The sequence below is a fragment of the Salarias fasciatus genome, assembly GCF_902148845.1.
Source record: "Salarias fasciatus chromosome 23 unlocalized genomic scaffold, fSalaFa1.1 super_scaffold_20, whole genome shotgun sequence".
Classification (NCBI taxonomy): domain Eukaryota; kingdom Metazoa; phylum Chordata; class Actinopteri; order Blenniiformes; family Blenniidae; genus Salarias; species Salarias fasciatus.
The window spans coordinates 12,693,088-12,717,092 of NW_021941230.1; the positions used below are offsets into that span (position 1 = coordinate 12,693,088).

The following is a 24,005-nucleotide window of genomic DNA, read 5'->3' on the forward strand; positions in this document are numbered from 1 at the left end:
AATTTTCTGTCCACGTTTCTGCACTTGGACTCTTGTTGTAATTCCTGCATTTGCCCACAGGAGGGCGTGAAAATGAAAGTTTAAAATTTAGGACGAATAATATCTACTCAACATTTCATATTATTTCTGAAAAAAAATAATTCAAAAACATTTAAATCCACCCCAAAGACAAAATGTTTCTCTGCAATAATCAGACAAGACACAGTCGTTATGGGTCCATTTATTATTCTGTTGTGATGATTCAGTTACAATGAAAGTGGAAAAAAAAAAGCTTGCATAGAGAGATGAACTTTGATTTTTGGACAGGAGCGCTGACATACATGTAAGTGAGGTGTCCTGTACAGAGAGGGGGTGCTGGAGGGTGGAGCGTGAGGGGCCATTCATCCAAACTTTGGTACATTCTGCTCAGGGACGTGGGGAAGTGCATCAGTGAGGGAAACATCTTTTGAAACATGAGTGAAACCACGACGTCTATTTTAACCCAACCAATATATCTAAAAGTGTAAACACTGAAAACTGTGGATCTCCCAATGAGCTGGCTTGGATCAGACTCTCCTTCATTCACCATTTTTTAGTCTTTTTTTATTTTAGGCTTCCATGTTCAGAGGTCTGGGACCTTCATGACCGAATGAGAACTTTTTCAATAAATTGGAAAAAAAAATCTGGAGACAGAAACGGTAAATATTTTCTTTAATCTATTCTTCATTTTAATCGACACATTTGTCACATCAGATTTTAGAGTCAGATTGTCTGCAGTGCAACAATATAAAACAAGAGCTGCAAATTGCAGACAGATTCGTGTGTGTGTTTGTGTGTGTGTGTGTGTGTGTGTGTGTGTATGTGGCATTTAACCAGACTGTCACCACAATGCAAACTATAAACAGACAGACTCAAATAGAAAAGTGACATGGAAATAGATCCATTTTTAAATATTCAGTGAAAAAGCCGTGGCCGCTGCATCGTGTTGACCCTTCTGGGGACACTTCAGCAGAAAGACATGAGAAGTGGAGCGAGGTCAAACCTTCACACATCTCTGACTTATGGTGTGAAGTTAGCTTTTTAAAATTAAAAATGATTTGTCATCCAGTTCACTGGAAAACTAATTCATCAATCTTCATCTACAGTAATAATGGCAACGCATTTCATACAGTCAAACTTCAACAGGTGATGATGAAGTGAAGCTAAAACTCAACTTCATTAAATAAATGACTCACATAAAAAAAAGAAACTTGAGCTTTCATGAAAGTTTTACCTTCGTATTATAAAAGCTCCCATTTTTTAAGTTATGGCAAAACTTCAAAAATATAAATCTTAGTATAGTTTTCAGCGAGCTCTGTTACAGACAACACATCGAAATAAGAATTCATGTTAAGATTAGCGTGACTGTTTTCCAATAGTGTGGTGATCAGTTGTCACAATAAATAGATAAGCGTAGCATCAGTACATATTATATAATATTTCCTATTTTATGATCAGAAACTCTTCATGATTTAACACAATATAGATCCCACATTATGGACTGTAGCATTCTACCAAAGCATTAGATTGTAAAATTAAAAATGGAAATAAATATGTCAAAATCTATCTTTCATGTTGTAACATTCTCATTTTTTTGTGATGGTGCAATATGTAAAAAAAAAAGAAAGAAACCTCGCAATTTTTCCTCGGAATTTTTCTAACACCTCAAAAACGTTATAAACTGTCATGGTGTCAATATATTATGAATATTTTCACAACAACTGGATTTCAGTACCTCGTAATGTCAGAACGGGACATTTTGACCAAACGTTTTCACATAATGAACCAACAATTTAACAGATCCTGTTCAGATATTTGTTAAACTGTGATCAAAAGACACGAATCAACATCTGATTGAGAAAATGTTCCTGTTATGACATTATATTGCAAAACAAACTTCACAATATGATGAGATGAAATATGAAACCCACTTACAAATTGATCACGCAAAATAACATAAAACTTGGCCCACAATGTGAAAATCTGTCAATTATAACACAATACATGACCATGTTATATTTTTATACATTAAAATAGGAAATATTAAAACTTCATCTCATCATGATGCTAAAACAGAAAAATTAATTATAATGCAATAATTACATAGAAAATTATTTTAATAACATCTGTAACATGAAGTTAAAGCTAATCGTGTCAGAAAATGTCATAATCAGTCGTCATCGGTCTGTTTGTGTTGGGCTCATGACACCATCTGCTGGTCCAGAGTGGTACTACAAGACTGACTGACAAGAGATTTGGACCAATGGAGGATTTTTCAGACTGAAAGGCTCCACGGTACGCGCTAATGTTCGGTTTGGATTGGTTTAGTTAATCATCACCTGGAAAATGTCACATTTCAGTGGAATAATTATATTCGAATGTGGCAAGTCTGACCTGAGGCCTCACTTTTCATGAAGTTTTGTGGTTTGTGCACGTGGGCATGTGCGCAGTGTGGCGTGGCGTGTTCATGAGGACAGGACGCTGTTTCAGAGTGGCAGTTAAAAGCATGCTTACATTCATAGTGCAGGGGGAGCGAGTGAGGAGGACCTCCTGCACGCGGCAGTTCCCTTCAGCACGCAGGTCAGCGTGCAAAACAGCGAGCGGCGCCAGCAGGAGGAAGAAACAGGAAACAGAACCAAAGAAACCCCGTTCTTCTGATGAGCAACAGCCAATATGTGGAGAAAAACGGACACATCGTTGATTCACGCGAATGTTTTGGGAGGTTTTCTGTCGCTTTGTTGTCGTTACCTTTGTGGGTGGAGGTGGAGAGTCTGCAGGGGGGCACGGCGAGACGGCCATCCAGTGTCAACTGGACCGTCGTCTGAACCCACTGAGAAAAGCTTTAACTGAAACCTTTTAGTCTCGATAACATGCTAATTCAGAACTGCCTTTACCCCCCTGCCAACCCTCCACCCCCCTGGAGTTTCAGCTACATTTAGACTAACTAGAAGAAACTGCAGAAAACAGCCCTGGGTCAAATCAAGAATCACATCTGCACTTTTCTCTTACTTCATTTCCTCGTCAACATGTTACTAATGTAAGCAAGTGGTGGTTGGTTTAATTTTTTTTTTTCTTAATTGATCCTAATCTGGTAGAAAAATCACTCCCTACGCAATCTACAGTATAAAGTTTGTCACATTCAGATCACAACATGTCACTGTCACATCGTTAGAAAATCACTTTTTTCTTCTCCATGAAAATACTGTAACAACAATACCAAAACTTTGAACTGGGACTCCAAAAACCAGCAGTGGGACGAGTCCCGGATTTACCTCATGCAGGCCCGGAAAAGGCCTCGAGAAAAGGAAGGGTGCAGACACAACAAGAGGCCACAAGGCGGCGCTGCTGCAGCTCAGTTCTGGATGACAGTCTTGAAAGTGAAGGCAGTGGATGCTTCGTCTCTGACGCGTTTCAAACACTTCTGCAGGTCTGATCCCGGTTCAGAAGGCAGTGCGGGTCGTCTCACCTCGCACACGTGGAGGTGTGTTACTAAGCGGGTGGGAAATCTGTGCAAGTGCAAGAAAACCGCCGTGACGTCTCACCCGGCCGCCGAGGGCTGGCGGCGGGGCTCACTCCAGGCCGAAGGTGCTGGTCTCCTCCACGGCGGTCAGCATCTTCTCATAGAGCATGGAGAAGGACGGGTATGGCGGCAGGTCCAGCCGGTTGAAGCAGGTGTGAGCCCTGGAGGACGGCGGCACAGAGCAGAGTTCAGCCACAGTGCGAGAGCTTCCTCCTCCTCCTCCTCCTCCTCGACACCGCTCCTGTTCTCTCACCTGGGCAGCGACGTGACCTTCCCCCACTTCTCCACGCAGAACCGGCGGGGCCCGTTGCTGCCTCGCAGCGAGGCGAAGCCCTCGTACGGGATGCTGGACGTCCCCGTGACGAACTGCGCAGACGGAAAGAAGCAAGGCGACCGGTGACCGCCAAGCCGGCGCGCTGCGGCGGCGAGACGGGCCGACTTACCTGCAGGAGCCTCAGACGCTGCTCGTTGTTGAACCGCTCCACTGCGGCCCAGAACCAGCGGATCACGATGTGGTTGTCATGGTAACCTGAACACAACATTGCATGCACTCAGTCTCACACCGACGACTCTTCACGGCTGAGGCGAGTCGCCGCGCTGTACCTCCTCTGTACTCGGTGTTGTTCCTCCAGTCGGACAGGTCGATCTCAGCCGTGCCGGCGATCACCAGCTCCAGCTCCCGGGCATCGAACACAGACACCAAGCGGGCGTCCACCACCTGGAGGAAAGACCGTCAGGCGCTCCGCGGCGGTGCGGGTAAAGCATGCGGTGACGCGGTTTGAGAGCGAACCTCGTAGAAGCCTCTGACCAGGCTCTCCGTCTGCTGCACCACCCCTCTCTCGATCCTCCACTTCACCATCCGCTCGATGTACTCCTTCTTATTCTTCTCGGAGACGGGGATGTTGGCTCCGCCGGGCTTCAGCTCTCTTTCTGTGATCTGAACCAAACCACACACACACACATTCACGTCTCCGTCCCCGCCGTTCAAACCCCCGGTTCGATCCCCACGGCAGAGAGGCCGACCTGTCCGAAGACCTCCTCGTTGACGGTGAAGGTGAGGTCCAGCATGTCCTCGATGTCGTTGTCCTTCATCCACTGCAGCGACTGGTGGAACTCCTCATCCAGGTACTCCAGGTCACTCAGGTCGCAGGGGCTACAAAGCGAGGGGGGGTTAAAGGTCAGCTGACAGTGGCTGTGTGGCGCAGTGGGCTGTGCACGGCGGGGAGGCGTACATGCGCAGCAGGCCTTTGTAGAAGGGTCTGGTGAAGAAAGCGTCCAGCAGGTACTGGTGGATCAGAGCCAGGCCCAGGATTCGACCACTGAACCGGAACCTGGAACCAAAACACCCAGTGTGTGTTCAGGCAGTGTGTCCCGTCAAACTCTCCGAGCGCGTTCGGGACCGGCGGCTCTCACCATTCGTGATGGTTGTCTACAAAGGCAGACATGGGGCTGATCTGGACAGTGTAGGTGTCGTTGGCCGAGTACTCGAACAGCCCGTAGTAGGGGTTGAAGAGTTCCCTGGAAACCAGGAAGAAGAACTCTCTGGACGGCCCGCTGTAGTCCAGCCTGAAACAGGCACAACGAGGAGTTTCTACATGTTACAACGACTTCAGGTCTGAGGAGGGCTGAAGAGGTTCAATCGGCTGCTCAAACGGAGCAGCCAGTCCTGGTTTGCTCACCCCTCCTCCCCGACGAAGCTGACGTAGAGCTTGCTGCGCTGCAGGTCTTTCCGGGAGTAGCACATGATCTGGTTGAAGGCGTCCTCCAGGAGGTGGTCGCGGCGGATGATCAGCCTGAGAGACACAAACCAGGAAGTGACGTCTGCAGACGTTCGCACTCACAGAGAAGCGGGAGGGAGCCGAGCGGAGCGGCCGCTTACTTGAGCTTCCCCGGGCCCTGGCCGTAGCCTTTGGTTTCCAGCTTCCTGTAGAAGTTGCGTAGTTTGGCTTCGAAGTCTCTCTTGTAGGGCGCCGGAGCCCGAGCGTTGGCCCTCTGGGTACCTGCAGGCAGAGTCAGCATCACGACCTGCCCTCCTTTCCCTGGGGTCGGGTCGGCTCCTGAGTCGAGTTTTACCTGGAGAGTTCTGCGGGGAGGAGACCGGAGACCCCCGGGGTGACTGGCAGTAGCTGGGGTGCAGTAAGGCGTGAGGAGGCACGTAGGACATGACTTCGTCTTCAAACAGGCTGCAAAGACACGGCGCGCGCGTCAGAACCCGGACGGCAGCGAGGGCCGGAAGCGAGACCACACGAGACGCGTCTGACCTGAGCAGTATGACGAGGTCGGCGTCTCCCGACAGCCTGGCCAATCCCGACACCCCGTCCGCCCGGATCAGCTGCACCTTCTCCCTGTTGTCATAGCAACGCAACAGTCAGTGTCAGGCAGGAGGCCGCCAGCTTCAGGACTCAAAGAGACGATCTCACCCTTTTCCAACCAATCTGATCCATCTGGATCCACAAAAGTGTCAAAACAAGATCATAAACTCATATTTACTTTCACGATACATTTAAAAATATGTATCCAGGCTTTTATTGAGAAGGTTCACAAACACTTTTTTTAAAAAATGAACCTTTTTCAGCTCCTTGGGCTGTTTTACTGACCTTTTTTTTTGCCTCACAGTTAATCAGACAGTTTTACAAACAGTTTTAATCATAAACCCTCTTTAACCTTTAGCCCTTAATCCCATTTTTACTTTGCTCAGTATTTTTAGCAGTTCTTAATTATTTAATCAATTTCAGTTGTTTTGGCAGTTTTACCTCTGAAGCTATTTTCAAAAATTTCAATAATTTTAGCTGTTTTAACTTTTTTCAGCTCCTTTAACAATCTCTCTTTTTCTAAACTCACTTTTACCTTTTTAAGCACTTGGAGCTTTTTTACTTTGCCTTTTCAATTTTTTCAGCACTTTAAATGTTTCAAAACACATAGATTACACATATATTTTTCAGATACATATTTTTTATAGTTTCTGTCTTTTTAAGCTGATTTTGTACTTTTTTTATTCAGTTGGATGTTTTATTCCATTTTATCTATTTTTGAAAATCTTTTTACAAATCTAATTTCAGTCATTAGACATCATATAATTTTTTTATATCTTCAAATTCTTTTTCAAATGTTTTTATACTTCAGGTTATTTTTACTAAATCTTATTTCGTTTTTATATTCTTTTATGGCTTAATTATGCTAGAATTTTTTGATTTCAGACTTAAATCACCACAGTGGGTCAGATTCTTCTTAATTCACATGTGGCATCTATTGTCACATATTTGTCATTGTGTAAAGTCAACGTCCTGTATTGTTGTCATTGTGTTTTAGTGTGCATTTGAAAAGGCATTTAAAAAAAAAAGATATTTATATAAAACTGTGAGTCTTTGAGCGTGTGTGTGTGTGTGTGTGTGTGTGTGTGTGTGTGTGTGTGTGTGTGTGTACCTGAGTGCGTGATTGCGACTGAAATCAGGCTGTCTCTCCTGCAAAATCTCAAAGATGTTTGGTTGCCGTAGAAACGCAACAATCTTGTCATTGTAAGCTGGAAGACAAAAAATATCAGAGTCACATTTAATGTCGCAATAGTGTGAGTGTGTAAAGTGTGTGTGTGTGTCTGCACTCACCCACTGGCACAACGTCTTGGCACTGCCCCCTGCTGGCGGAGGAGGTGAAGGTGCTGGAGGGTCTTGGCAGGACGGGGGGTCCGGCATGCCGGGGGTCTTCACCCACCTGCGCAGAGAGCGAGTGTGAGTGAGAGCCGCGACTGTGTGTGAGATGTAAACCGTGTGTGTGTGGGGTGTGTGTGGCTCTCACCAGTCGCCGGGGGCTGACCTCCCCGGCGCTGTGGCTGCGCTGGCGGGTCAGGTGCTGGCGGTGGGCCAGCAGGCTCGGGGGGCGGGAGCTCTGCAGGGGCAGCCGGGGGTCTATGAAGGTGGTGGCACGGCAGTTGTGGTCTACAAAGAAAGGCTGCAGACGGACAGGCGGTTAGGCTACACGTCTCTGGGAGCAGACTTGGTGACATGGCGAGTGTCGGGCGTGTCCAGACCCCCCCCCGACCCCCACCTTGCCCATGTGGTCGTGCTTCATCTCCCAGCCCCGGGGCAGCTCCAGCTGCTTGTTGGCGAACATGTTGAGGAACGCCACCAGGTCCCGGTTGTGCTGGTAGCGCTCGAAGTGGTGAGCGTCCCGACGAACCTTACTGATCATATGCTTCAGACACGTGTTGGTGGTGAACATGCGGTAGGCACTCTGGAAGACAGGAAAATGTCTTCAGTGGCGAGCACGTGGGAGGAGGCGGGGCGGCGGGGCGGCGCTCTCACAGGGTTGGAATGCAGCACAGTGAAGAAGTCGGGGCTGGTGAGGAACTTGGCGCTGGGGGACTGCAGTAGCAGTGTGAGGCGGGACCTGGAACTGGACGGAGCCACGCTGCCGTCCCTCCTCAGCTCTGCGGCACAGGAACATAACCCGGTTCAAAACACAACCGATCACCCAACGTGGACCAGAATGCAGTGCGGCAGAGGCCCCACCTGGGATGGAGGGGTGCATGTCGGTCTCGTCCGGAGGCAGCTCGTTGGCCGGCTGCTCCTCTGCTCTGCTGTCGTTGGTTATCGTCCTGCGGATGCTCTGATACCTGCAGAGGAGAGCGGCCGTGAGACGCAGGTGTGGGACATCAGGAGGCGGCCGCCGCTGGCGAGGCTCCGCCTTCTGACCTGCGGTTCAGCTGCTCCATCTGCTGGATGGAGTTGGACCTCTGGAGGGTCTGCGGCGCCGGGGGGGCCGTGGGACGCTGCCACGTCGTCGTTCTGTTCACGTGGTCCACGTAAAAGATGCGGCCGTGGCTGTCGATGCGAGCCTCCCAATCTGGATCACCGAGAGAAGTTAGACTTCAAACCTGTGACGACTCGTCGCTACGAACTCACACCAACACTCACTGGGCGGCAGCGGCTCGTCCACTCTCTGGTAGCGACTGATGTCGTGACGAACCGACGGCAGCGAGCGCACCGACTGGTGGCCGTTCACCTGAGGGGTCACACCTGAGGACCAGCAGAAATCCAGCATTAACAGATCTGCAACCCAGGTCTTCATTCATGAGTCAATTCAGGTCCAAGAAAAAGAAAGCAAGAATAAAGAGGACTGAAAAACTGCATCTAACAAAAAAAAAAAAAAAGACAAAACAAATCAGAAAAAGACACTTTCAACAGTGAAGTTTAGATGTTAATAAAGAAACTACCTCAGAATCAAAGATTGGAAATTGCCAAATGTTTAATCCACTTAAAATTTAAACCAGCTAAAATGTTTAAAGTAGATTGAGACTTTTCATGCTCGTGTTTCTGCAGGTTTTCACAAGTCAAATTTAAGACTTTTAAAGACTTTTTAAGACGACTTGGAACAGAAGTTAACACCTAATTCACAGCCTATTCCACCACCATACTGAAAAAATTAACTCCTAAATTGTAAGAAAATGTATTTATTTACATCAGCAGAGACTGAACAGTACATATACACGGTGTGTGTGTGTGTGTGTGTGTGTGTGTGTGTGTGTGTGTGTGTGTGTGTGTGTGTGTGTGTCTGTGTGTGTGTGTGTGTACAGTGTGGGGGTCTGTTTCAGAAAAACTGTGTTTTACAGTGATTTCTCATGCAACTCCAACACCTTGATTCCCGTTGTTTTCAGTTCATTGATTTCTTGCACAAGGTACAACAAGCTTCAAACCGGTTCCCGTCCACTGGTGTCATCCAGGTTGAGAATGAGCTTTTCTCCAATCAGGCATTATTCAATCTTCACTGAGGAAATTCCAATTTACTTTGAAATAGCAGGGTGCAAACAATGAATAGAGAATAGATTTAAGGAGAAATGGTGTGAGAGGGGTTTATGTTCATTGACTGATTTGACTGATTTACTTGATGAGAGAGGACATTTTATTGGTTTTCCAACCTTTACCAGTAAGTTTAAATGCGATTGTTCCATGATGCCAAAATTTATCAAAGCATGTAAAGCAGTTCCGTCACCATTAATACATTTGACTCAAAACGTCTTACATTATTCTAATGTGGTTGGTAAGTTGGAAAACGCAGAAAAGGAAGCTTTATCGGCTGATATCGAAGACCAGCTCTGTCCTGAGGATGTTTGCTAAACTAACATCCCCACAGGACTTTACCGTCTTTGTCAGCTTTTAGGAAAAAAAAACTCACCAGTCTCTCTCTCCCCCATCGACGTCCCGCCTTCTCCGCCTCTGGCCCCGCCCACCTCCTGGTTCTGCGTGGACCGCCTCCTCCACACCTCGCCATCCTTTTCCTCCGTCTCCTCCAGCGTCTCTCCGCCTTCAGCACCTGTTCATTACATCCAGTCACTTTCAATCCTCGGCTCTGTTCCGGACATTCCAGTGAAGCTGCGCAGCACCGACCGACTTCAGGAAGTCCTCCAACCGCTCCGCCGCTGCAGGCTGCAGCAGTCGCTCCCGTGATTGGCCCGTTGGCCTCGCTGCTCGATGACTCCGCCCCTTCCTCCTCCGCCTTTGGAGCCACTTGTTTTCTCGTGTCCACCTCCTGAGGAGAAAACGGTCAGACCATCAGCTCTTGTCAACTCTCTGAACCTGACACACGGCCAAGCCGTCGCACCTGAATGGGTGATAGAGGACCGAGTGGGGCGTTGTAGACCACGTCCTGGTTTCCCCCCCGACAGGTGCACTCCACTGCCCCCTGTCCAGCTACTGCAGCCCCTGAGGCCCCCGGCGGTTCTCCAGAGACCTGCGCTGCCTCAACCGAGGGTCCAGAAGCTTCTCCGTTCCCAGAGGTCGACGGTCCCGCTTGAGCTGGGACCACATCCTCTACAGATGCAGATGCAGATGCAGATCCAGATCCAGATCCAGATCCAGAACCATCTCCAGAACCAGCTCCAGCAGGAGGACCCGCCTCGGCTGTGGATCCCCCTGCAGCTGAGGCTCCTGCCTGTGAACGCGACTCGCCGTCTGAAGCGTCATAAGCCTGTCCAGACTCAGCGGACCTGCTGGACGAGTCCGCGTTCTGCTGCGTCTTGCTCTCCTGGTCCCGGTGCTGCCCCGAACCCTCCTCGTCCTCGTCCGAGTCGATGTGCAGCATGGCGTTGAGCCGCGTGTCCGTGGGGAAGCTGGAGCGCAGCTTGGGCGGGGGCCCCGCGGGGGGCCGGTCCCCGGGGCTCTGAGGAGCCCCGATGGCGTCCAAGTAGTCGTTGAGAGACACCTGGCGGTGGGTGTGGCCTCCCGCGGCGGAGGGAAGCAGGTCGTCCTCGCCGGTCTGTCCGGGCTCCCGCCACACGCTGTCGCTGCCATAGTAACAAGAACCATTGACGAGCAGGGAGCCCTCGTCGGAGCCCGTCGGGGAGGCGCCGCAAGTCAGGCGTGACGACGAAGAGGGGTGAGGAAGGTCTTCGTCATCGGAGGGACTGCCGGGGTCTCCGTTCACCGCACTGCCCAACATGGTTCCCACTGCATCCGGAGACGCTTCTGGAGAAAAACAGACGGGGGTTTGGAGAAAGGTTAGCGCACGACAACGCTCTCCAGATGTGTTGACTGACGCTGGATTTCAAAACTGTGAGCAGACAATAGTTCTGTGTGTAATTTTCCAGCTTCTATATCAGATATGATGTCTGTGTGTGGGCTGTTCTTGTCGATGGTGCCAACACGCACCTTCCTGTCCCGTGGATGTGATGTCCACTCTGAACAGCAGCTGACCGCTCACGTGGTCGGTGGGGAGACGGCGACACAGGCTGTAGCTCACCGGCTGATCACTACACACATGCACACACACACATTTATTTCTTAAATCATTTTGTCAGTGGAAACATTTCAACTGATACATTCAACATTTTAACTAAAACATTTTCATCTTGGCTGTATTTCTGACAGCATCTTTCTATTTACACCTGAAGTCTATGGATTTTCTGCCCAAAATGTGAGAAAATAGGACATTTCTGAAGGTATTACAGTGATCTTCTCATTACACAGACCCGTCAGTATTTTACCAGCCTTCTTGAAATGCGTCTTTCAATTGAAAAGATTGACAGTCTGTGAAACGTGTCCGTTCTCTTTACAGTTCATACAAATTTCAACATTTTCTCTCAACAGTTTTGTCTATCAATGAACAAATGTTTGCATACTGTTCTGTATTTGATCTTCTTTCATGACCTTTGCTCTTCATTACATGTGTATTTTCTTGCTTTAATAAGCACTCAGACACAGAGACGTCTGAGACGCTGACATCTGACCTCCGGCACTTAACTGGAGTGTCTCCACATCAACGATAATCAATACAAGCTAGTCGCGTGTGTGTGTGTGTTTGTGTCTACGAAGACTCACTCGGCCGTCGGCCCCTCCAGGAGTCTCTGCACGGGGACGATCAGCTGTCCCAAGAAGCGCTTGATGATCGGTCGGCTTTTGGCAAACTTGTCCTTCACCTCGATCTCCAACACGTCGGTCATCAGAGCCACGAAGGTGTACTTCTGAAAACAGAGAACTCATGAACAGGATTCCAAAAACCAACTTTATCCTGAGCGGACACACCCAGCATATTCTTATTCCCTCAAAGTGTTTATTTCTCCTATAAAGAACTGTTGGTTATTGTTGATCAATTAGGAGAGATATTGATCTGGCCTTATTGAGAGCGTTCTGCATTCAGTTGGAGTCTTGTTAGGATTTTGAGTTAGGGTCATAAGGTCCAGCCTGAATGTCCTCGGGAGTGTTTCCTCATAAGATTCTTCATACATATAAAGGAGTGGCTGAATAAGTTACACATTTTATAAAAAACTATCGGCTGCACTATCGGTCGAATCACTTTAGAAGCCGAGAGGCGTCAATGATTTCTACTGGTGGAGAATAATTTAAATGTGTGAAAACAGACGAAAAGTCTTCTGAGAAGAGCTCCCGCCAACATAACGTCACATTTCATTTCATGCTCCTTTCAATCACCCAACAAACAAACACGCAGAAAGGATGCCGTTCCCATCAGATGGTTCTCGTATCAACAGAGCGGAGCAGACACAAAACCCTCAGTTCATCAGCTTAATACTGGTGATGGGATTAAATCAGGCCCCGTCTATAAATACTGCATTATACATACGTAATCCCTCACAAACGGACCTCTCCGTGCCACACAGGGTTGATGGTGTTGGCGATGATGGACGAGCGCCTCTCCTGGCCGTGGTGGGTGAACTTGGGGAGGCCGCTCCTCTTCCCGGGCTGGATGGACATCTTCAGGTAGGGGTCGGGGTTGAAGAACATGCCTTTCTTCAGGCCCATCGCACGAATGTCTGCAACAAAAACGCAACATGTGAGCTGGAGATGTGAGGAGCAGCTCTGAACAGGGCCTCCCGGTCCGTCCCCTCACCTGACAGGGTGAAGCTGACCAGCTTCCGGCAGTGCTCGGCTCCTGATTGGTCCTCCACCTGGCCTTCACTGCTCACCTGGAACAAAGTTTTCACTGCTCGCTCAAGCCGTTTCTCAGCGGACGAACGAAGTGGAAGCACTGACTGAGAGGACGGGTTCAGGACGGACTGAGGAGGGCTGTGCAGGACGTACCGGTACTCCGGGGTTCTTGACAGTGATGCAGGGCGTCGTCGCTCTCAATGCTCCACTCACACCGTGATAGTATTTAAAGCAGATCTTTGTCTCTGCTGTGGTGAAAGCACACACACATCCCTCCTCGTGAGACAAGAAAACATCAAATGTTTCTATCTAATTACACTTTACCTGTCTTTCAGATTTAATATTATTTTGCTTTACATTTGCAGAGCATGAACGCACGGTGCATAAAAGAAAAGATGAAAAAGACTATAAATATGTTGCAAAACACTCCCTGAACTTTGTGTGATACGTTAATAAAAACATGATATTCCACTCAGCCTCGAGCATGAACTGATAACGGAGTATCATATTAATCTGCTTGTGTATTTGGATTAGACAGAGATAACAAGAAACCGGGTTCTCACTCACGCTCCATGAAGTAGGGCCCCGGCTCCAGTCTCCACACGATCTGACCCCTCTGGGTGCCGTTCACGCCGCGGTTCTTCGAGTCCCACACATTGGCCACACACGTCTCATCTGCAAAACACACACACACACACACACATATATATATATATATATATATATATATATATATATATATATATATATATATCCACACAATGATCCTTTTGTTCAACTTACGTAGCATTAGCACGCAGCTAAAGCAACAGATAAGACGGGTAATTAACAGGATATTCAGCGAGGCCACTGAGGACTCAAACTGTTACTGCTGAACTCAGCTAATGAGGCCACAATATGTCAAGAGCTTCGAAGTTAAACACACTCGAAGGGAATTCACTTTGAGGAATGGCGGCCTCAACCTGGTTTGCAACAAACACAGAAAATATCTATTTTTGCATCCATTTATACTGCATTAAAATGATTAATCATCAGAGTGGAAAGAAGCTTTATGTTGGAGGTTAGTAACCCGGTTAGCAGCTCTAACAAAGCTTGATGATCTGGAAGCATGGCGAGTGTTGGTCTGATGGTCTGCTGCACGGAGCTGAAAGAGGGACGAGGAACTTTGATAAAACTGACAGTTCAAAAGGAATAAAGACAAAATGTTGAGACTCAGGAACAGCTTCTTTTTTCTATCACACCATCCGTCACTGCATCTCAGTGACAGATGATGATAACTCGCCTCACTGACCTTAATCCTGATGTGAAAACTGGAACTGTCACTGCACATTTGCACTCTGCACTTTGGAAAGTTTTTAATTTTTCTGCTAAACAGCTGTTATGGTCATTAACAGTAAAGATCCAATCTCAAGTTCAAGCTGTTTTGAGACTCCAACTGCAAACATTCTTCTCTTTGCAATTTACTTTTTACCCATGTGTTAATTTTTAACTCTGTGTTAATCTTTAACTGAAGACAGAAGACTTATAGAATTTCATTGCACCGGGTGTATAATGACAATAAAGCTCAATCATTCAACCATTCATTAAAAACCATAACGTTGGAACTAAATGTTAAGACGAAAGACAACATGTCTTACAGGATCCATGGGATGCGTTCTGTAACTGACTATTAGGCATTAGCCCTAAAATTAACTAAATGTGGTTATTAGCCAAGCATTTCCACTGCTGGAGTCTTCTGGGACTGTAGCAGAGCTGTGAAGGTTCCTGAGGGAAAACCTGGCCTTGGGTCAGAAACCACATCAAACATTTAAGGTGCACGGAATGTGTGGAGGACGACAAATGGCCCGTATCCCCACGGATCGATGCTGATGTCGGTCTCGTGCACGGATCGGCTGGCCAGGCGAGGCAAGGCAGCTGCCGGCAGCCTGGCTGGAAACACTGCCCGTCCTCGGGGAGGACAACCTGAGAAATCCCCTCCCTGCTGCGCCTGCTTTGGGTCGATAGCGTTACTCCAGAGATGGAGCGCTCACCTTTCACCGGCTTCCTGAGATCGGGGATCGTCCACGAGGACTCACTATCGGTGTCACGCCTGCAGTTCGAGGTGACCTGAGCATTCAAGACAGTGTGTATCTGACCGAGTGTGAAATGCCGAGCACCCACATGGCCAACTGGAGCCACAAAACACACATGCTTACGTTCACTCCAGATGACACAGATAATCTAAAAAGGAGTGAATTGCACAGCGAGCATCGCTTCCGCCAAACAAACTCGAGCTCCCGTAATTCCACCTTTGCAGACTCATCTGCCACAAACTGTACGTGCCGTGCATGGTGGGGAAACTTAAGGAAAGAAGGTGAGCAAGTCATAGCTCAGAGGGCAAAGTTTAAAAAAAGAGGCCAAAAGAAAAAAAAAACCATTGAGATGATTAAAAAATTATGTGAAATTCAAAATGTCAACAATAAAGTTAAAATGTTTTGAATGACGTTGAAATTTTGAGAAAAGTGACGAATCAAAACAATAACTCACAAACAAATGATGAGAAGAATCCAATTTAGAGTCAACATGTAAGGAACAGACAAACTGACACTGGGAATACAAGTTGAAACATTTTCAAGACCAAGAGCTGACAATAAACCTGATATTCATGTCACCATTGCATGAGCTTAACATGATGATCCTCTCTCTCTGGATCTTGCTGCAGAATCTCTGAGTGTGGAAATGGAAACTTAGAATCCATGAATGGACCAGGGTCCCCTGAGGTGAATTAAAACCAGCATCTGCTGCGGAGAAACCTCAGAAAAGAAACCAACTCTACCACACATCTAGCTAGAACTTGTATTTTTCAGTTTCTACAGACACGCATGAACACCTTCAGAGTGTGTTCGCTCTGTGCAGCCTCTGTCATTCACGAGTACATCACGTAAGCTAGAGTACACAAGGAAGCAATATTAGAAGTAACATAATGCTTTTATATGCTCTCAGCGCTGAGTCAGCACCACTTTTCATCATCAAGACATCCCCCTCCTCTCTCTCTCTCACACACACAGGATGCATTAGCTGGTTAATGCGGAAGCAGAAAGACTGAGGTAATGCTCTAACCTTGAGACGTTGAGCTACGAGATGCGACCTCCTCAGTGCTGGCACCACATCACTGTCCTACAACATTTTTTACTGCACCAGAAGGCAAAGAAGCACAAATATTAAGGTGGACCGGAAAGTGATCAAGCAATAAGTGATGAGTTAGAAATGAAATGGCTTCAGGGACATCCATTCAAGAAGCTTTTGTGTTGCAGTAAGGACAGATTTTCTCCATTTTAAAAATTACCAGTGCTTATGAAAGTCCAGACCTGTGTTTGTAGACCCACAGACTCCACAAAAAAGGAACGAAACACTGATGTATTGAGTTGAAACCAGGTTTTTAGCTACTCATCTACCAGTTTCAGCATCCTCAACACCGGAACATTTCAAGTCAACATCCCTGAAAAGAAAAAGGTTGCAAAAGGCCACTGATTGAGCCAGTGAACATAGCGTCACTTCAAAGGTCAAGGGTCAACAGATCCAGAGTCAACAAGCCAACAGCAAGCTATGAACCATCCACTTGCACTACTTTCCTGTGAACCATTATTATCTGGCCGTGGAGCTGATGTTTGATGAACTGATGTGTTTCAGTTCCAAACTTCAGTTGATAATTCAGATTTTTGTAAATTTTGCATAAATGAAGCAGATTATTCGCAGCTCGACAACACATTTTCCACACTTCGGCCGGTGAGTTTGTGTTTCTCACCGATGTGGTAAAGGCCGATCCAGTCGGTGGCGTCCACCTCCTCCTTGATGTCCCAGGAGATCACCAGGTGGCCGTGGCCTAGCGTCAGCTGGTACATCGAAGCCGTTAGCGAGGAGCGGCTTTCTGAGGTCACCAGGTCTGTGTCGCTATTGGCCCGCTGAAGCCCCACCCCTGACGCTTCCGGTTGGTTCCCTGATGGGAGCAGCGGGGGAGAAGAGGAGGAGGAGGAGGAGGAGGCGGACCCGGAGGTGGAAGGTCCGACTGCCGCCTGCGCCGAGAGGCTGCGGAGGTTTTCCGGCCCGATGGTGTACGGCCGGGTGTGCGGGGTGCGCCGGCGCACCGCCAGCAGGTGCTCCCGGGCGCTACCATTGGGGGATGACGAAGACGACGGGGACGAGGAAGAAGCTGTGGCAGCTGTCGCCATGGCGACGGCGAAGGAGGGGAAGGGAGGAGGAGAGAAGCGAGGGGGCGACGAGGAGAGCTGGTGGTGGTGATGGTGGTGATGGGGGGAGGAAGAATGGGACTGAGGGTGAGGATGGTGGTGGTGATGGTGGTGGTGGTGGGGGGAGGAGGGGGCGGAGGAAGTGGAAGGAGAGGGTGATGACTGGGGGCGGGGGCGAGGGGGAAGGACGGCGGTTGCAAGAGAGGGGCGAATCTTGGAGGCCGAGAAGGGAGAAAAAAACAAAAAACAAAAACAAAGAGGGAGGAAGTCGGGGGCGAGGAACGAGAGGTAGCAACGGTAGCAGGAGGTGCTTCAACAGCCTGGGATTATAAATTCATCAAAAAATACTTTTATTGCCCTTCAGCAAGGCACTTCAGAGTGTTCACATCCCTCTAGAAGTCAGACGGGTTAGAAGAAGCCTTGAACCTCCTCAATATTGTCTCTTTTACGGGTTGTAGACCAATCCATTCTGTCCAAGACATGAATGTCAAAACCGCCGCAAAATCTCACGCTGGGTCACAGTATTTTGTAAATCCAGGTTGTCATGATGCACAGGCGGGAGATGGGAGGTGGGTGGAGAAAAGCAAGGAAGGGAGGACGAAGTCCGATCCAGAACCCGCGTGCCTGTGTGTCCGGGAAGGAGAGGGTGATGACGGGGCAATCCTCCAATCCACGGGGAGGAGAGGGGTCAAGGAAGGTTGGACACCTAAAGGAGAGGGAGAGAGAAGAAGTGAGGTGAGTCGAGGGAAAGATGATGGGAACCAGGACGGGGATGATGGTCACGGTCCTGTTTGGTACGCCGCACAAAAGCAACACGTCTGATTCTTGTCTTCATTGGTTAAACCACAGTCGTCTAAGAATTTGGGCAAATATGACTAAAACAGAACCTCATAAGAATACTCTAACTCGGGTGACCAAAGATGACAGCTGCTTTCCTGTTTGCTAGGAACACATGGTACAAGAACCAGAATATTTTTTTTCCACAAGCACAAAGTAAGCAAACTGTGAAATCAGGTGTAAAACTGGTGTAAATATGGTGCAACCTGTAAGAACCAGACACAAAGGTAAAATAATAACCATTGCAAACTACTTTGTGAACAAGACGGCTAAGTTCTGCAAACAAGAGAATCACTCAATGTCTGATAAAAATGTCTGAACTGAATAAATATCAGAGGAAGAAGATTGTACTTGTATCAACAGTAAACTAATATGTTCACACATTCGAACTTGTGCAAAAACATCAGTAGCTTGCTAAAATAACATAAGTGATTCATTGTGCAAACACAAACTAAATAACATGTTAACTAATGCAACCACAATTCGAACATTGTTGACACAATTGCTAACTTCAGCAACAAACAAGACAAAGATGCTAATTATAACAAAATATTGGTATGTTTTGTTAGAAGTTGTTAAATATAGCTTTTCTTTTCATCCATTTGTCCACACAGAAAATGTAACCAGAATAATTTTCAGTGTCATCATTAATCCGAGAGGGAAAAAAAACATATATCTCACTGACGCTTCAAACACGCCACCTCCGCTCTCCATTTTCCTCCTCTCTCACGTCGGCATCACTGGTTACCGTGGTGATGAGGAATACACTCAACCAGGTCTCAGCTGTCACATCAGACCAACACTCAGCCTCCTCCCTCTTCCTCCCCCTCCATCACTGGTACAGCGGATATGCACTCCCTCACCCGCAGGCTCGCCGTCCCCAGGGACGTTTAAATTAGCTCCACTGCCGATGAAGCGAGAAAGAAAGAGGGAGGGAGAGAGAGAGAGAGAGAGAGAGAGAGAGAGAGAGAGAGAGAGAGAGAGAGAGAGAGAAGATGGAGGGAGATGAATAATAGAAGAGAAGAACAGAAGAGAAGCTCTGCTACATACAAGAGATGTACGATAGAAACATTGTTCCCATCAGTTCCATTTGACTAAAATATTTCTTACACTAGCAAGAGAAGTTCGGGTTGTTTACAATCGAGCCCAAATACCACAAAAGGGTGAATATAAAATACTTTAGTTGGTTAAGATGTCAGCAGTACCACTGAGATGCTCAGGGTGGCAGTAATGAGTTACACTTCCTCAGGTTCACCTCATCCGTTTGCACCACGAAGTTTTCTCTTGCTCTTTACACACTTCCTGTATCGCACCGTCTTTATACAGCTGTGAGAGAGCTGAACAACAAAGTAGAATATTTGACACTATGGAGGGTCAAGATGTTATGAGGAATTGTTTGTAAGCGTTCATTTTCACTCTGGAGTCACGTTCTGCTTCTTCTGATGAAAATGTTCTCAATCTACAAAGGTCAAAAACCAAGAAACAAATCAGAAACAGTTCAAACAATTAAAAAAGACTGCTGCCTGCTCGATTCGTTGCTGCAAATTAAAAACAGGCTGGATAAACAGATGTTGCTTTTAGAAAACTAATCAGAAACACACACACTCGTCCCTGATCCAGCAGTGAGATTAAAACAGAGAATGGGACGTTTGGATTTAATGTCGCTCTAATCCGCCGCTTTAACGCTTCAATCTGCAGCTTCCAGCTGTCCCACAAATCCCGTTTCTCCGGGAACCTCCATCTCTTAAACGTTACCCGGCATTCTCAACGTCTAGCAAACGAATGTATAAACCCACCATAACTAAAAGTGTCACTTTGATTTACGGCTTAAACTAACTTCATATTATCATATTCGCCCAAGCAAAATCCGTTTTTTTTTAGTCATTATTGTGATAACAACTAGGGCTACCTTCAAATGGGAACTGTTTGCAACATTAAATGGAAAATTCAAAAGTTCATAAAGTGGGCAAAAAATGATTCTTTTGGTCAAAAAGAAGCCCTGACTTCTGAAAATGACCTGATGTAATTAATGACAAAACTCTCTTTTCGTATAACAAAAGAGAATATCTGAATTGCATGCACAGAAACTGCACAAATTCAAAGTGATGCGCTAACCAGATAAGATGGAGCTGCAATTCACTGTTGGCTGCAAATTCAAATTACAAACACTTTGGGATTGAGACCACAAGAGTAGATGGCGGCATAAAGTCACATATTTCAAGTACCGTAAAATATTTCATACATTCACAAAGAATATTTCAATGGCTGGCACAAAAACTCATTTGGTTTTTCTGACCAGAACTTTTCCCACTGAAATCCAGACCCTGTGCTTTTTTCTCTGGGCTGGTAGAAAATACTTCTGCTGAACTATGCAGACTGAACAGAAAACTACAATCATTCAATAACTCAGAGGAAAACATGAGGAGGCCCAAAGTGAAGTCAAAATGCCAGGAATATAAACGGACTGTCAAGAACGGGACTGAAACTTTGGGGGAGGGAAAAAAAAGTAAAAAGCGAGACACAATATACAGAATGATGTTGGGAATCAAAGGGAAATGAACAAAAAGTGTCTTTCAAACAGAAAGGACATTCAGACTCTTTAAAACCTCAAAACCCTTACATGCATCTTCTAAATCCAGAAAAATGTGAAGCAAAAGCACAAGAGGTGAAGAATATTATCATAATATTAAGAAAATAGTAAAAATACTTGTAAAACACATATGTACAAAGGCAAAAAGTACAATAAATCCACAAAATGTTGATAGTATTATCACAAAAAAAAATCCAAAAAAGGGAGCATACTTTGAGAATGATTTTGAAATGTTGGAAAAAAGAAAAGTCGAAATTAAAGTTTAAAAGGCACAAATAGTACTGGAATTTAAATAAACCAGTAAAAGTTAAAAGACCCAATTCAAAATGGTGAAAAAAAAGCAATCATAAAAAAAAAACTAGAAAAACTATTTCTTGCAGACAAAATGTCGAGGATAATGCTAAATGATTGAAAAGAAAAAAGAAAAGTTGTATATAAAAACAAAAAGCATCAAAGTTACCATTAATCACTGAAATACAAAGACTGAAAAATACGACAAGCCCAAGATTAGAATGAAATGTTCAAACAATCTTTGTGGCGATGGAGTTTGATGGAGGGAGGAAATGAGTCTGAAATGTAATATACTCTCGAGCTGAACCTCAGCGGACGTTCAAGTTTTGGCTGCTGTTCTACTGTGTGGCAGGGATGCTAAGGTCACTTCATTTACGGTCGGGGTAAAAGGTCGTAACGTGCCAGAATAACGAGGAGAGACCAAAATAAGAAACAAAACCGATGATGCTGCAGTGACTGACTGCTCGCTTCAAGGAGTTCTGCCTAATTCGGTCAGAGCCACACTGACTTATACAAATCTGTGTTTGTGGGAAAACAGGCCCCTCAGACACACACACACACAGAGTCCTGAAATAGCAGCAGCATGACTGGAGAACAATGAGGCGGACCCATCAGAGGCGACAGCTTCCTGTCCCCAGCACACCAGTCACATTCCTCTGTGCCAGTTTGTATTCCTGTTCATTCTTCTGCTTTAAGCCTGACGTCGACCCCGAGTTTCACCAAACACTCCCCAAATACTGGACAAGCATTCACCAAACACTCCCCAAACACCGGCCACTCTCTACACGGTTACCTCAATATCAGCTCGAACCCCAAAGATGTTGGCCGTCAGATCTGGACATGGGCATGGCACCAATCTACTGCAGGTTTTACTATTAATGAATTTTCAGAAGAAACATGCACAGGGCTGTTGTGCACTGCAAAGAACAAATATGGTGCTCAGTTTGCCTTAGAGGAAGAACCTCTTTGCACTGTGCCACCTTGTTGTGAGTCACTGTCACGTTCGCTCTGCCTTCCATGGGATATTCAACAGGTTTACAGCCGTTTGGGTAGAACGTTCTTTGAAGCTGAGGCTTATTTCATTGGCCTTGAGGGCAGACAGCACACTTCATCGTCCACACCATAAGTAACAAGATTCCTCGCAAATTCCCTTTCAGTTCCTAAGAGACTTCCATTTCGCAGAACCGCGAGTCATCTTTGGAAAACCATTGTCTGTTTATTTTTAACTTTGGAGAGGCTTTGTCAGGCCTGGGACAAGAACCGTGATGATGGCCCGGTGAAGACGTCGGGTTCATTTTCACTCGTCTGTGGCCACATCTGAGGGCATGGAGTCAGAAATACTGACGGCTGAGGCACGCTACAGGGAATGGAGAGTCTTGTGACAAGATGTAAAAAGAAAACCAATTAAAAAACAAAACCAATAATGTCTTTCTTCATTGTACAGTATCCATTATATCCCAGATATTTAGCTTCAACACCATCCACCTATGAGGAAAAGTGTGTAACTTCACATATTACACTCTACAACCAATAGTGGAGAAAGACCAAATGTCTCATGAAGACAGTTCATTTTGTGTTCATGAAATCAAGCAGTAAATTCAGAGTACTTGTACAACTGATCAGTCACTCAATATATAGACAACAAGACCATGGTAAATTTGAATTGTTTGGACCAATGGAGGACCACTCTGGCTGTCAAGTGCCAAACCATCAAACTGTTTGCTCACCACAGCGGGAAATGCCTCAAACATGCAACACTTATGAGGTTATACACAAACTAAGAATATTTCTCATAACTGAGGACAAAAACTTCATAATTTTGTTCCAATGAATGTCATGGGCATTAGGAACTTATTAATGTATCGTGTCATGTTAAGGTTTTCTGTTTTTGAGAATGTTGGTTGGTTGTTTTTACCACAAAATCTGTTATTTCCTGTGGATAAAATCTGTCCCTTTCTTGGTGGAAAGGTCCAAATAAACATCTGAAATCAGATTTATTGGATTGGGAAAAATTAAAACCTCTAACCTAAAAAAATATGAAACAAATATGAATATGTACCATTTATCTATATTTTTTTTAGGTAAAAAATTGAGATGTTTGTGCTATATGACACAGTGAGATAGTTTTTTTTTTTGTTTTGTTTAATATATGATCTATAAGGATGACGTCCAGCTGATGAGGGGGTTTAATGAACCCAGTGAGGACCTCCTGATAATCAGACACAGCAGATTACATGATGGAACACCAGGCATTAGGCAGGAAACAGGGGCAGATAATCAGGGCTGTTATTCTGGGGTTGATCTGATTGTGCCCTCATTTGATTTCCTCACCTTGTCTGACAGTGTGTGTGTGTGTGTGTGTGTGTGTGTGTGTGTGTGTGTGTGTGTGTGTGTGTGTGTGGCAGGTTCATTGCTGGCTTTGTTGTTGTTAATGTGTGTTTGTGTCAGGCATTCCCATCACCCCCTGATAATGACTGAAAATACATTTTGCACGCGCGGAAAACTCAATTAACGTGTTATTGCATATTTCAATAGAAAGGGAAATGACATACCTCGGACGTGACGGTTTCAGAGGAGCGTCTACTCTGAAAAAAAAAAACAACCCGAACAAGTCGCTTAATCATGGACGACGCAGCTCAACACGGCCCGCTCTCCACCGACGTCTGCTCGGCGTCCCAAGCGGGGTCCTCGGCTCCGGAGCGCGGCCGCGGAGCCGCCGCCTGTCGGGGGATCACCGCCGGAGCTCCGAGCGAAAAGCGCGTCCCTGTCGCCGAATAACGGCTTCCCCTTCCCTGCGTGCTTCGCTCCTCCGCACTGCTGCCAGGCTGCGTTCAGAGACGCGTTCATATCTTATTTATTTGTCCCGACGACGGCTCCACACCCGCCGGCCCGCTTCCGCCGCCTCACGCGCTTCGCTCCCCGGGAGGAGACGCTCCCATCCCGGCGTGGAATCCAGGCCGCCGCGCTGCTCCCGGAGCTTGGCTTCAACGTTCCCAGGCCTTGTTGTTGTTGGAGTCCATACCGTCCGGGCTCAGCATCAAAACCACTCATCTGACACCTCCCACCCTCCTCCACCCCCTCCGGAGGGCAGGGCTGTCCAAACGGAGGCTCGGGGGCCCTGAGGGGGTCGCCCTCACCTGCTCCCTTCC

General features: G+C 46.6%; 1 protein-coding gene across 3 annotated transcripts; it reads right to left on the reverse strand.

The window, feature by feature from the left end:
• Positions 1-3,079: 3,079 nt before the first annotated feature.
• hecw2b (HECT, C2 and WW domain containing E3 ubiquitin protein ligase 2b) lies at positions 3,080-23,828 on the reverse strand. 3 transcript variants are annotated; one of them, XM_030086126.1, is made up of 31 exons: positions 23,409-23,828; positions 16,697-17,844; positions 13,480-13,587; positions 13,066-13,160; positions 12,875-12,950; positions 12,628-12,797; positions 11,848-11,990; positions 11,179-11,279; positions 10,133-10,995; positions 9,919-10,060; positions 9,707-9,847; positions 8,449-8,550; positions 8,227-8,377; positions 8,044-8,147; positions 7,837-7,961; positions 7,580-7,765; positions 7,331-7,483; positions 7,141-7,246; positions 6,962-7,058; positions 5,800-5,883; positions 5,612-5,721; positions 5,418-5,538; positions 5,218-5,331; positions 4,952-5,104; positions 4,771-4,869; positions 4,562-4,691; positions 4,329-4,475; positions 4,142-4,256; positions 3,982-4,067; positions 3,792-3,904; positions 3,080-3,699 (listed from the first exon to the last, which is right to left on the reverse strand). In XM_030086126.1, the coding sequence occupies exons 2-31, from the start codon at positions 17,118-17,120 to the stop codon at positions 3,588-3,590; spliced, it is 4,671 nt and encodes a 1,556-aa protein (XP_029941986.1). In that variant the 5' UTR covers positions 17,121-17,844; positions 23,409-23,828; the 3' UTR covers positions 3,080-3,587. The 3 variants fall into 3 exon arrangements, with proteins under 3 accessions (XP_029941986.1, XP_029941985.1, XP_029941987.1); XM_030086125.1 differs by lacking the exon at positions 23,409-23,828 and having other exon boundaries at positions 16,697-17,913; XM_030086127.1 differs by lacking the exon at positions 23,409-23,828 and having other exon boundaries at positions 9,707-9,844; positions 16,697-17,912.
• Positions 23,829-24,005: the final 177 nt, after the last annotated feature.

Coding starts and splice junctions, on each gene's coding strand:
- hecw2b (XM_030086126.1), bottom strand. CDS start 17,120: ATGGCGACAGCTGCCACAGCTTCTTCCTCGTCCCCGTCGTCTTCGTCA. Junction 5,332..5,417: donor CAGGGCCCGGGGAAGCTCAA/GTAAGCGGCCGC, acceptor TGTGTCTCTCAG/GCTGATCATCCGCCGCGACC. Junction 3,700..3,791: donor AAGGTCACGTCGCTGCCCAG/GTGAGAGAACAG, acceptor GCCGTCCTCCAG/GGCTCACACCTGCTTCAACC.